This window comes from Rhea pennata, chromosome 1 (genome assembly GCF_028389875.1).
Source record: "Rhea pennata isolate bPtePen1 chromosome 1, bPtePen1.pri, whole genome shotgun sequence".
NCBI lineage: Eukaryota > Metazoa > Chordata > Aves > Rheiformes > Rheidae > Rhea > Rhea pennata.
Genome location: NC_084663.1, coordinates 65489853 through 65503193, shown reverse-complemented (window position 1 = coordinate 65503193; position 13341 = coordinate 65489853). Strand labels below are relative to the sequence as shown.

The 13341-nt window shown below is 39.3% G+C and overlaps 1 protein-coding gene across 1 annotated transcript in view; it reads right to left on the bottom strand.

Annotated features, from left to right (window-relative positions):
• PKP2 (plakophilin 2) overlaps window positions 1–13341 on the bottom strand; it is a 44702-nt gene that overhangs the window by 13782 nt on the left and 17579 nt on the right. The window contains exons 5-6 of the mRNA XM_062590041.1: window positions 11888–12095; window positions 7578–7755 (exon numbers count right to left, since the gene is read on the bottom strand). Of these exons, the coding sequence (XP_062446025.1) occupies window positions 7578–7755; window positions 11888–12095 (386 nt within the window). The remainder of the gene's footprint in view (window positions 1–7577; window positions 7756–11887; window positions 12096–13341) is intronic.

Here is a 13341-nt window from a genome sequence, read left to right as displayed (position 1 = left end):
ATAATCATGCTGACTGGCTGTGCACAGAAAAGTCATCATTTATCCTTATTAACTAGCCCAATAGGTGTGGCAGACCGCTTTATAACTCCAGAAGCAGAGAACAGCATGACTCAGAGGCACTGTTCTGCAGAGCAGAAGAAATGAATTACTGAATTTTGTTTTGTTAAGTAGCTTATGTTTTATTGTTTATCCAGTCAGACAGGAGTGTGTTTGTGTTATGGCTTATCCACTCAGAGACAGAAATGTATGTGAGTGTGCGTACATGCATGTTTGTGTGTAACATACGGCCACTCTATTCCCCATCTTTCTCTATTTCCTCATCACCAAAACTGGATAGGGAAGTAAAGGGCTCTTACTCTCCTACCCATCTGGTTACAGCCATAACCACTTCATTCTGAAGAAGGTAGAATGAGAGCTGGATTTGAAGGTGGAGAAGAACACTTTAGGCAAAACCTTGGGGCAATAGGTTAGCAGTCAAAAATTTGTCTTCTAATTAAAGCTGTGGGAAACTCCAGGAAAAAAGTTATTAGATTTGGAAAAAAGAAATAGAAATGTTTCTGAGAAGTCTCACAGAAGAGTTTCTCTCTGCCACACACACACACACACACACAAAAGATTAATTTTGAAGTAATAGCAACATTTTGCTTAGAAAATTACAAAACTAACATGATCCTATCTTCACAAGATTTGAGGTTTCTGGCAACTGGGATACCTCTCTCCATGCTCAGAGGCTGGACTCTCTTATAGTGGAGTTCCTGAGGCCTTGAAGTATCTAGCATGTAGGTGATTGCTATGATTGGGCTACCCCACAGCTGTGACTCCTGGAATGTCACAGTGAGAATTAAGGGCTACCTAGAAACCTTCAAGCTTGCTGTGTTTTATTTGCATTTCATCAGAAGGTCTCTAACATAAACATATCTGTGGAAAAGAGAATGAGTTGGAGTCAAGATCAAGAGTTTTCTTACAAAAAAACCTCATTTGCTAGACAGTTTCTGACATCTCTAACATGCATTGGTACTGAATGGTTGAGAGAATCCAGCATTAGGAAGATTGTTGCTTGTAGGGATGCTGTCCTTTGAATGGCTCGAAACTTAAGCTTTCAGATCCTGCAGCAAGTAAAAATCTGAATTCTGGCACACTCGAAAATGCTAACTCTGCTGACATGCCCAAAACACAGTGCATGCTAATGTGGATGCACTGTACCAATATATGTGCCTCATTTATCTCACCCAATACTTGTTTCTTCTATTTTTTCTTGGACACAGGCACAGTGCAACAACATCTGTAACTTATGTAGCCCCTTGCCTATCTGTCAGTCGGGTTTATGGAGGCTCTGCTAATTTCTATATGGAAAATATTTTATGGTCTAGAGATATAAAGTGGACACAAGGAAAAAGAATTGTAACACATTAAATGAAGTTGGCATTTTGAAAAAAATAGAATGATAATATCATTCAATTACTGTTAAATTATATTGCAAATTGAATCAAATGAAAATAATACTTCCTTCAAGCCCACAGTGAGTCACCCATTAGGCAGGCTATGTTGCTAAAGGATTTTGGACAACTACAGAGGGTTCACACTACTGAGAAGAAGAGGACTTTTGCTCCTAGGACTCAGTCTTTTCATTTTTGAGGAGGATAGGATTAGAGATCTTTTGGGCAAACTTGACATTTACAAATCCATGGGCCCTGATGGGATGCACCCATGGGTACTGAGGGAGCTGGTGGATGTTGTTGCTAGGCCACCCTCCATCATCTCTGAAAGGTCATGGAGAACTGGAGAGGTGCCTGAGGACTGGAAGAAAACCAGGGTCACTCCAGTCTTCCAAAAGGGCAAGAAGGAGGACCCAGGCAACTATAGGTTGGTCAGCCTCACCTTCATCCCTGGAAAGGAAAGGGAACAGCTCATTCTGGATGTCATCTCCAGGCATACGGAGGAGAAGAAGGTGATCAGAAGTAGTCAGCATGGATTCACCAAGGGGAAATCCTGCTTAACCAGTCTGATAGCCTTCTCTAATGGAACGACTGGCTGAGTAGATGAGGGGAGAGCAGTGGATGTTGTGTACCTTGACTTCAGCAAGGCTTTTGACAGTCTCCCGTAACATCCTCCTAGACAAGCTCAGCAAGTGTGGGTTAGACAAGTGGACAGCGAGGTGGATTGAGAACTGGCTGAAAGGCAGAGCTCAGAGGGTTGTCGTTAGTGGTCTAGTTGGAGGCCTGTAGCTAGCAAGTTTCCCAGGGCTCAGTCCTAGGTTCTATCCTGTTCAACTAACTCATCAAAGACCTTGATGAAGGGACAGAGTGCCTGCTCAGCAAGTTTGCTGATGATACCCAGCTGGGAGGAGTGGCTGATACAGCTGAGGGCTGTGCTGCCATTCAGAGAAATCTGGACAGGATGGAGAGCTGGGTGGAGAGGAACCTCATGAGGTTCAATAAGGACAAGTGCAGAGTCCTTCACTTAGGGAGGAATAACCCCAGGCATCAGTACAAGCTAGAGGCTGGCCTGCTAGAAAACAGCTCTGCAGAGAAGGACCTGGGAGTGCTGGTGGACAAGTTGACTATGAGCCAGCAATGTGTCCTTGTGGACAGGAAGGCCAATGGTCTCCCGGGGTGCATTAGGAAGAGTGTTGCCAGCAGGTGGAGGGAGGTGATCCCGCCCCTCTACTCAGCCCTGGGGAGGCCTCATCTCGAGTACTGTGTCCACTTCTGGGCTCCCCAGGACAAGAGAGACATGGAGCTACTGGAGAGAGTCCAGTGTAGGGCTATGAAGATGATCAGAGGGCTGGAGCACCTGCCCTGTGAGGAACGGCTGTGAGAGCTGGGCCTCTTCAGCCTGGGGAAGAGAAGACTGAGGGGGGATCTTATCACTGTGTATAAGTACCCGAAGGGAGGGTGTCAAGGGGATGGGGACAAACTCTTTTCAGTTGTCCCATGGAACAGGACTAGATGCAATGGGCACAAACTGAACCACAGAAGTTCCGCCTGAATGTGAGGAGGAATTTCTTTACTGTGAGAGTGACGGAGCACTGGAATAGGTTGCCCAGAGAGGTTGTGGAGTCTCCTTCTCTGGAGATATTCAAGGCCAGCCTGGACGCAACCCTGTGCAACATGCTCTGGGTGATCCTGCTTGAGCTGGGAAGTTGGACTAGATGATCTCCAGAGGTCCCTTCCAACCTCACCCATTCTGTGATTCTGCCAAAACTGGTGATTTGAATTTAACTAAATTATGAGACTATTTCCTGAATCAGTTTAGGAAACTTTATTTCCTTCAAGCCTTACACAACTTAAAAATACAACAGAGAGGGAAAGGAATCCAGGGATCTACTTAGTAACTACAACCACGAGCCTGCAAGATGCTTGCTGGAAATAAAAATTCCTTTTAGGATTTGGGAGAGTAGATAAACTGAAGAGGAGACAAGAAAAGATAAGAATGAATTGAAATAAACCTAAAGGACTGGTAGTAGTCCGTGTTCAAAGAGTTGTTATCATCAGTCATTTGTTTTACAGTCTCATCTAGAAGCTTCCATCACAAACTTGAGTTGCCACATACTTCTCAACACACAGTGAGAGTTTTGGCTTTACTTGTCAAATGGAGCTATGTGCTGAAACTACAGCTTTCCACAGACTTTATGGGTCAGGCATGATTTACCAAGAGCTTGCAAGGGAGCTGCGACAGACAAAGGCTGAAAAATAATAAAAAATTGCTATTCTACTGACTGGGGAACAATGCACAGAGAGATTAGCTGACTTTTCTGAAGGCAGTTGCATAAAATGTTCTGCAGAATTAGGATACATAGGGCCACAAGATGCTTCAGTTGCAGAACAGTTTAAAAGGAGAACACAGTAATGAAACACTGGAACAGCGATCTTTAATTTTAACACTCTTAAATTAAAAGTTCTTCAGGAGGAAGTGTGACCAGTAAAAGGCTGAACTTTCCAAAACTTACAAGGCAACACCCAGGATAATTTCCCCTCAGCATAACAATTACATTCTGTCCTTGAAGGACAGAAACACCTTGCTGTGCAGAACTTTTGGGAACAGGTATTTCAAGCCAAAAATGGAACAAGATCATTATCAGCATTCAAGTATAATACAGACAACCATGTATTAAGCCTTCCTTTTATTTCAAAGGAAGAGTCATGACAGAAATGCACTATGTACAGACAACATTTAAAAACATATATTCTGCACACTGTTGGCATTTTTCCCTTTCAAACTGGGAGGATATTTAGCCAATCCATTTCTATTGGAATTGGAGACAAAACTATGTAGTGTAGTACTTTCAGGCCAAGAAAAAGTGACTTCACCTCTAAAATCCAACAAGAGCTGTCCACAGAAAGTCTGCAATACTCCTCTATAGAGTTCACTATGCCAATTTTGCTTATTTGCCTGACTGTCAGGCAACCAATGTTGCCTACTTTCCTGCTTGGGGCACAGTGTTTTTTATCATGTTTCAGCAGTGAACCATACCATTATTTATTCTAATTGTTAATGCAAAATTTTGCGGTATACACAGCTACATTTTATTACATAAAGCTTTTTGACCTGTAGGTCCTGCAAAACACAGTGAAAGTAAAACTTTAAGACTGATTACAGATCTAGAGCAGCAAAAGGGCATTAGTAAATCCTTCTGAAACCAGACCATCTGAGACCACTACTCTGACAGCACACACAGACACAGGCACTTTAAGCTCAGATTTCCATAATGTTTCTTGCAATAATTGATCAGTAGATCTGTGAGCATTCTTGTTATTCACCCATTCCAGTGTTACTATTTACAATGCTATCAGCTGGATGTGGATACACTTCCCTTCTTGCAACTCTGTCAAAGAGGATGAGGAGAGCTTTAGTTTACTAGCTGGTAACTGTGTGGCACAATGTGCACGCCCATGTCAGATGACAGTGTTAGATTTGGACTGTGGTTTTCCCTGTCAGTCAATGGTTGTATGTAAATTTTTGGAAAGCAGCTTTGGCATTTTTCCATAAGTATTGTACTATGCATAATGTATTGCACTTCAAAGTAAGACTTTTACCCTCTGATGGAAGCTGCAGGCTATAGACTTTATTGACATGCACAACAAACATGTTAGTATTACAAAAGGAAAGACTAATTACAGATTTATATTCTGACAACTATATATACTCTTCAGACATCTTCCTTGGTAACATAATTCCCTGAATGCAGAGTTTTTCATTTTTGTGATGTTTTAGTTTTCAGCATTCCTTTTTGGAGAAATTCTATAAAAGAATTAATATGTAAGGAAGGAATAATTTTACTGAGCTAATAGGGGAGGTATGTTAGTTTCCAATGAAGATAAGGAAACTGATTCATCTTAAAAATCTTGGCTAGATAGTATGTACAAATACAGTCTCATTAAAAACTATTCTTTGCTAGAAAGCATGTTCACAATCCTGCAGATCAACTTTACCTGTGCATTTTTAAGCCCTGTTTGTTCTCTTCTCAATTATAATTTATAGTGTATAGCTCTTTAAGGGAAGAAGGACTATAATATAGATGTAACATTTAAAAATATATATACCTTTTAAAGGTAATAATTTTTTAAAGGTAATCTTTAGGCATGGAGGTAAGGTCAGTTTGAGAGACTTTTTTATTAAGCCTACAGAGTTAACTGCAGCTTGAGAGTGGTCACAGTCACAGAACTTCTGTTCAGAGTAAGGTATATTCAGAATCTATTTTTGTTTGATCTAAAAAAACCTCAGCTTCTGTTACTCTTCATTTGTCACATATCAAGTTGTGTCAAGAAACTACAACAAGCTCTGAAAGAGTAATAGCATGCTAAAACTGTGAATAATTCTGTTCCTCCACATGCTAGGTCATTGAGAAGAGACTTCCAGTGTCCAAATACAAGAGGCAGGTAACAAATTGCACCCAATGTCACCATGAAGTGGTGCAGTCAAGAGTCATACAGTTTTCTATGCAAATGAAGCTCAGGCTAACAGGCACGTAAAAAGACGATCTTCCTCATTTCATAGACAATACCACTAGGGTTAGCTATGGAAATTTTATTACAGTAGTTAAAGTTTCTCTGTATTTATTTTTGAGTCATAAGAGTAAATAAAAGGTAATTGTTACTTAGAGATGCAGTTAATTACTATTTAGCGGGCTGACAGGTGTTTCTGCAGAAAAAGAGACTTCCTTGTTGAGTATTTCATATAGCCATAACTTTATTTGTGCTCTGAAACTACTTATGAGTCAAATGCAGAGCTATTTACACTGTAAAACCTCATGCAATACAGATACAACTATTCCACTGTGGGATATGTCAGCAAACAATTATCTGTAAGGTAAAACATTCAAAATTCAAAATTAAAATTTCAATATACCTTGACTTTAAGAAGAAAAATCTAAAACTCACATCACACCTTTGTGCTCATATAATTGCTCATAAATTATTTCAATCTATGTCCTTTCATGCGTTTTTGAATGCATGAATGCCCTGAAACAGCTGCATATGAATATACTGAATTTTTTTTACAGTTAATAGAGGGCCAACTTCTAGTCAGGGAATTTGTTTATATGTCATTTGTTTGCATAGGATCAAATTCTTTAAAGGGCTGTATGTGATGATAAAAAGATCTATTATTGTCTTAAATTGTGTTTCATTTCAGCATAACTAAGAAATTGTGTTTTAAAAAAATAAACCTTGCTGATTTATCTGTTATAGTCTAGAATTTTTCACTTGATTTTGCTCTCTTACTTTTCAGAAAACATAATCATAAACCTGCTCTGCCAATCAGAAGTACAGACACATACTCAAGCTATGTGTAAGAGTTTTAAATATTTTGTGTTTGTAGAGCAGGAAGGAAAAAAAAATGTAGACGTATTTTTGTGCAATTCCAATGGACAGTCACTTATTATGCTCCGTATAGTTTAGAAAGGAAAATGAAGCAGGAATTGTTTCTAAAAGAATAAGAAGGTTTTAACTAATACATACATGATTCAAAGAACTTGATTATCCTATGAACATGTCACTTACTGTATTTGTATCAGTACATCATACAGCTCTAGTTTTAAAGACATAAATTTTTGAAAGTCACCATGCTAAATATCTGCTAAAGTCTTTAACTTTAAAATTCTTTCAGAGGTTTAAAGTTTCTTTTAAGTTACTGTTTGCTCTTCTCCAACGCTAATTGATAATACTGCTCCTATGACTATTTTAAAAAGCTGTGTAAGTGTTACTGTCATCATCAGTTAGGGGCTAATTTTTTACTCCATACTCACAACTGTTATTCAGTGAAGGATCTCTTTGGCTTCAATGTAACCATGCACTACAAATAGGCTTTTGATTGTTAACTTCAGTAATGGATACATTTAGCCTGTGGAGAAGCATCAGAGGAAGCTACAGGAGCTTTATAAAGAAAAGTTGTTTTTATTGTATTGACCAGTAATTCTTCTGGTCTGATATACAGTACTTGATGCATTTGAAAATATGATCTGTACGCAAACTATTTTCTCAGAGACATCAAAATTCAAAGAAAGCAAGAAAATAAGAAGTATGTAGGCTTATCTTATTATCAGGATTGCTTTAGGTAATTATAGACTGAATGCTCACCTCAGGCATCCTGTGGCATTGTAGAAGATATCAGGGTCAGGTAAGACACTTGACTTTGGGTAATCTCTATCTGGCCAGCCGGAATAGGGAATGAGAACAGTTTCTGTCAGTGTCTGCAGGGCTTCTCTAATTAACAGGTGTTTCAGCTGGTCATTGGAGGACAAATTCCACAACAAACCTGCAATATCCAAAATTAAATCAGAGTGGCAAAAAGACTTCCCCACAGTTTGGAAGGCCCAATCTCAACCCCTTGCAGCTATAAACTATAATGTATTTATAGTGACATATTTTTCCCTTAGATGGTTATTTGTGAAAATGGGTGTGGTCTCTTTATAAACTTACATCTATTTTTATGACAGTTCTGTTTGTTTGTGCTGTAACCTTCCCTGCAGGAAGAATCTTCTTTCATTTCTTAGATTTATGCTGCATGATAACAAGATCAAGAGGTTAGATACTCCCTGGAGGCTCATCTGGCTTACCTTCAAAGGCTAATCTTTTTTCGTTTCTTTCATGCCACAGCCATTTTACTCTCTGTTCCTTAGTGTGCTCACTAAACACTAAAACATGCCATTCCTGTCTTGGCTCCTGCACTGTCTCAAAGTGACATTCCTTCTTATGGTCCAGGTGTATCCCCATTCCATGCCTAAAAAGATTTGCAAAAAGTTTGTCTGTACGTCAAACAAAGGACAGAGACTATCTTTCCTTTTCTTTAGTTGTATCAATGATTTTATGAAACTAACAAATCCAGTTAATGTGATCTTAAGGAGATTTTAACCAGGCTAAGAACAGATCATACAAGCATAGAAATTGCACAGAGAAACCTGACAGCTATTTTCTGAATGTGGGGATTAGCTGAACTGTTCCAGGGCAGCTTTCAAGCCACAGTACTAAGCACACAGACATTGCAGTGGGGGTACTGATTTCATGCTCTTGTGTGCTCTCCTGGGATGCACAGATTGTGTGGCAGAAAACAGCACTAGCTATAATTAGCATTTATCTCTCTACTTTTTCATTGCTTTTACTCCTTTCATAGAATGATACAAGGCACTGCATGGTGGTGCTCAGATTATTCCTCAGCCTAAGTATTGGCCTGCACCTGCATTTCTGGGGTGCATAAGGGAACATGTAGAAAGGAAAGAGCAGCTGCCTGTTCTTATGTGGTGGCAGAATCAACACAAGGGAATCACATTTTTGATTCTGGAGACCTTTTCCATACTTTTCTATTGTTCATCAGGGCTTTTTAGTTCCTCTCTGCACACTGAAAGAGATAGGAAGGCGATGGAGGGCCGGCAGAACAGGTCAGAAGAGAATACTGGCTTTCCAAATGTGTTTTGAGATATACTGTATGTGATATGGTCTTTTAGTACGTCTTAATACTGTCACACCTGACACAGGTTTGCCTGTACTAACACTGTTGGCACTAATTAACTAGTGGCCTTAAAATCAAGCTTCTAAGGCTGAGATATACTTTTCTCGTGTACAGCTATTAAGATCATACTTCCAACAGGTAGTGAAGTACCACCTGAGAAGACTTCTGTATCTCAGAGTTTTAATTTCATTCTCTTCAACAATTTCCTTATCTTCATGTATTTTTCTCAGGTAGAATACTTGGTACTATGTTTCTTTCACAGCAGCAGAAACAAAATGCTTGCCTCTGTTGGGCTTAAACATCTTTCTTGAGGAGTATCATACGCTTTTGACCCTTAGACAGCCATTTTTCACTTTCACAGTAATTCAGTGTGAATCATCAGGTGCGAATATTATTTTACTGAATCCTTATAAGGGAAAACATTCAGCTAATTATCACATCACACATCCGGAAATTTCTAATTTACAGTCATAAAGTAGGCAAGCACTAAGTATGATATGGTAAGATAAATGGGCTTCTCATGCTGAGGAGGTGAAATTCCTAAGAATCTGCATTAAACCTTTCCTAGAACTGTATTATTACAACACTACAATGCAATTACGCGCATAGCTATGATGTTATTCCACTAGTCCTGTAGGAAGCCAAAGGTAATGAAAAGGAAAAAAAAAAAAACTTGTAGGTGAGCCATCAATCATCCAGGGAAACTGATGCAACAGATAGAGGATGGAAATAATATACCACTCATCTACAAACAGCCTGGAATCTAGCTCAGTGTGGTCCAATGATCTTACTAGAAAGATGCAGAGGTTTGAACTGTGCTTGGAAAGGCCTTATGCCACAGCCCTTCTCTGGCTACATCCAGTCAATCTGCATATAGCAGTAATTCCAGGGGTTCCCAGATATCACTGTACTTCAGATGTCAAGATCATCCGAAAATACCGACCTCAGTAAGCTTATGCTGTATAGTGACTGTCTGCTCCTTGCCTGCTTTGAAATGTGGGCTCAGAAAGAAAGTGGCTGGAAGCAAGGTTAATATTCAGAAAAATTCATTCAACATGGCTGTCCTCTACTCTGGGGACTCCTTGTAGCTTGCTAGGAAACTGGGAGGATTCCTCAGGTGCTGTTAAACATCTCTCTTAGTACCATTTTCACCAAGGGACTTAGCATACGTCTTCTTGACTGCATATTTGAACAAAGTGCAACGCTTTTCTTGTATTTTTAATTTGCAGCAGATAGTGTGAAAGTGTGTCAGAATATTTTGTTTTATGCAAATGACAACATACTATTCATTATTGTTTATATATTTTGTTTGTGTGTGGTATGTTTCTGAAAAAAATATTCATGTTCAATGACACTAGTAACTGCAGAAACAAGGTGTTCCTGCATACACTTTCAGGCTGGTGAAGGAAAACAGAGTTTTACTCACAATATCTATATCTGTATGAGTCTTTCTCCTGAAAGAGTTAAAGCTCTTGTCAGATATGATGGAACTGCTAGAAAGAGCACAGGCTTTTTGACCACCATGCCACCATTTTCACTGCTTCTGTTACTTCTGTGTAAATGCACTGAGAGAGAACACACTATACAATAAATTACCACATGGCCCAATCCTGCATCTGCTGAATGTGAAAAACTTTAAGATGTTTTAATGTTACAGGGCTGCTGAACTGAGCCAAAAGAGTCAACAATACAAAGCTTTGTTCCCCAGCTTAGGAAGCATAGCATTTCAAATACTTAAAAGAATGCAGAATTACAGAAGGTCTCAACATGCCTTTGCTTCAAGGTAAGGCTGCTTGACATCTATATCTTTTAAAGCACTGTTATTTTAATCTGATGTCTTTAAAGACCAGTACAAAAAAAGCCCCATTCATTTACTCATTATGTTTTCTTAAGTTTGTGAAATACAAGCCTGCTCTTCCTCTGTATGCTAACTGAAATAAATATGATCACCAGTGGTTGACTTCCTAGAGATGCACTATGGCCAAACAGAAGCATGGGCAAGAAGGGACTGGCACACTCTTTAGTTGCCTGTTGCAAAGCCACCAGGGCAGTAATCACAGGTTTCTGTCATAAATGGTGGCCATTTCCTCCCACCCTTCCTTCTGCTAGATTGATGTACAACAAGAGGCATAATACAGGGTTTCTGATCCAAAGGGCTCTTTCTTCACCAATTGTATTATTGGCCATACTCATTTTAACTATTCTCCCCCAGGTAAACTGGCGCAAAAAGGATGAGAATGTGATCTCCACAAAGATTTAATTAAGAATACAGGTTGCACCACTGATATGATCTTTATAATCAAGTGGATGTCCTCACAGGAGCTCTCCCCCTTTTACACAGAAGGAAGCACGGTGTTCTTGCGGCAGTGTTTTCTTCTTGTCACAGATCTGTGACGATAGATTCTGAAATGTAAAGAGCTAGGAATGAAAAGGCTCAGAGTAGACATTTGTGGCTGTAGGGGGTTTTTGAGAGTATGTCACCTACCTTCCATCCTCAGCATCTGAAAGTTCTTGGGGACAAACACAATACAGTCTCCAACAAGAGCTATGGGCAGCAAAACTCTGCTGGCAATATAGTGTCAAAAAGTGAGGGCTGAGCTGCTGTGAAAGTAGTGGGCACGACTTACAGTCCCAGGCACTTCTCAGACTGCCCAGATCAGTGCTCATCTCAATAGCTCTAAAGGATTTGCTATTTGGACCCTCACTTTCTTTTCCAGAATATCGAGGACTTTGAGCTCCCTGCAAACACATGCACACGTCATTTCTGAAGAAGCTTTAAGAGGGGAAGTTGCAATTCCTAGTCTCTTCTTGCTGTCTTAAGAACAGATTAGAAGGACCTTGGAATTTCACCTAAGGGAAGAGCTAAAAAATCAGGCACTTCACACAGAAAGCCTGTGGACTACCTGGAGCACTTCATGCTTGCAAGCACAGAAAACATTACCTGTTATTTGTTTTTTAGTCTCTACATCCCTTGTGTTTCGGAGTACACGGAGTAAGAGGGGGATCCCTTTCTGCTCTGACACTTCCAGTTTATTGTCGTTGTCTTCAAACACCAAGTTTCTCAGAGCACCACAAGCTGCCCGCTGAATGTCCTCACTCTGAATGTCAAGAAGTTGTAGAAGTTTGGGGATACCACCAAGTGAGAAAACCTGTGAGGGAACCAAACAAAGCAGAGATTAGTTAGATATTGAAAATGACAAACTTCAAAAAAAAAAAAGACCCCCCCCCAAAAAAAACAAAAACCAAAAAACAGAATAAAACCAAAAACCTTAATCCAAACCTGTAGGGGCATTTTTTCATTTTCTCCTATTTGAAAAAACTTGAAATATAGATCATTAATCTGACAGCTCTGTAACTTCTGGGCTTTCATATGAGTCACAGTTAAAATCCACAACTAAGGGAGGCATCATATTTTAATAATTACTATGAGGGAATGAAACTAGATCTCTTATAGCTCTGTCACAGATTTGTATTCTCTGATGAGATATTCAATTGCCCTGTATTTTAGCATCTATAATGCTGTAAAATGGACAGGAAAGTAACGGTGCACCTCTGGTGATACTTGAGATTTAATTCTGGAACATTTATAAGCTGCTTTGAGATTTACGGATGTAAAGTGTTCCCGATACGCTAAGTTATTACTTTTCCTTAGTGCCTGGTCTGATGGAAAGGCGGTATTTTTCTTTGCTAACTTCTGTGCATGTGTTGAACGTGTGTTAAAAAAGAATACATTTTAGTCAGTACTTCTTATCTGTGGCATACTGAGAAAAGTCTAGTAAATGTATATGTCAAAATGTAGACCATTATATGCTGTAAAATAGTTTATTGCCGAACCACCCACATCTAACAAAGACAGTACTCTTCAGTGTTTAATTCTTTAGAAAAGAGTTTTTGCCAAGGTTTTGGCCCCAAATGAATGAAGAATTAAAAGGACTTTTTATTTCTCAGCAGCTGTGGGAAACAAATAGTTTCCAAGTTCTACATGTTGCAGCAAACGAATCCCATATGAGCTGTGATTTAGCTTCTTTAGGAATGAGTTTACTACAGAAAATAACTTACACTCATGTACAGTTGAGGATCACTTCCTCCAGCATATCAAAATGCCATATGGTTTTAGGAACAAACTCATCCTTGTATAGAATTGATACTACATGAAAGACTTAGAAATGTGATACAGCTGTTTTGAGCAGTACAAAGTTTAATGATAAAAAGAATTTAATCCAGACAACAGGTGCTGGGAAAAGAAAGAAATGAAATGCAGCAGAGCCTTTTACCCTTCATGCCATGTCAAATTACACTGCCTGCTTGTTTTTCCTCTGATTCAGTTGAATAACAGGTAGAGTTTCTTGCTACTATACTGCTGACTTGATTCCTTCTGCTTTCAACAATCATCTA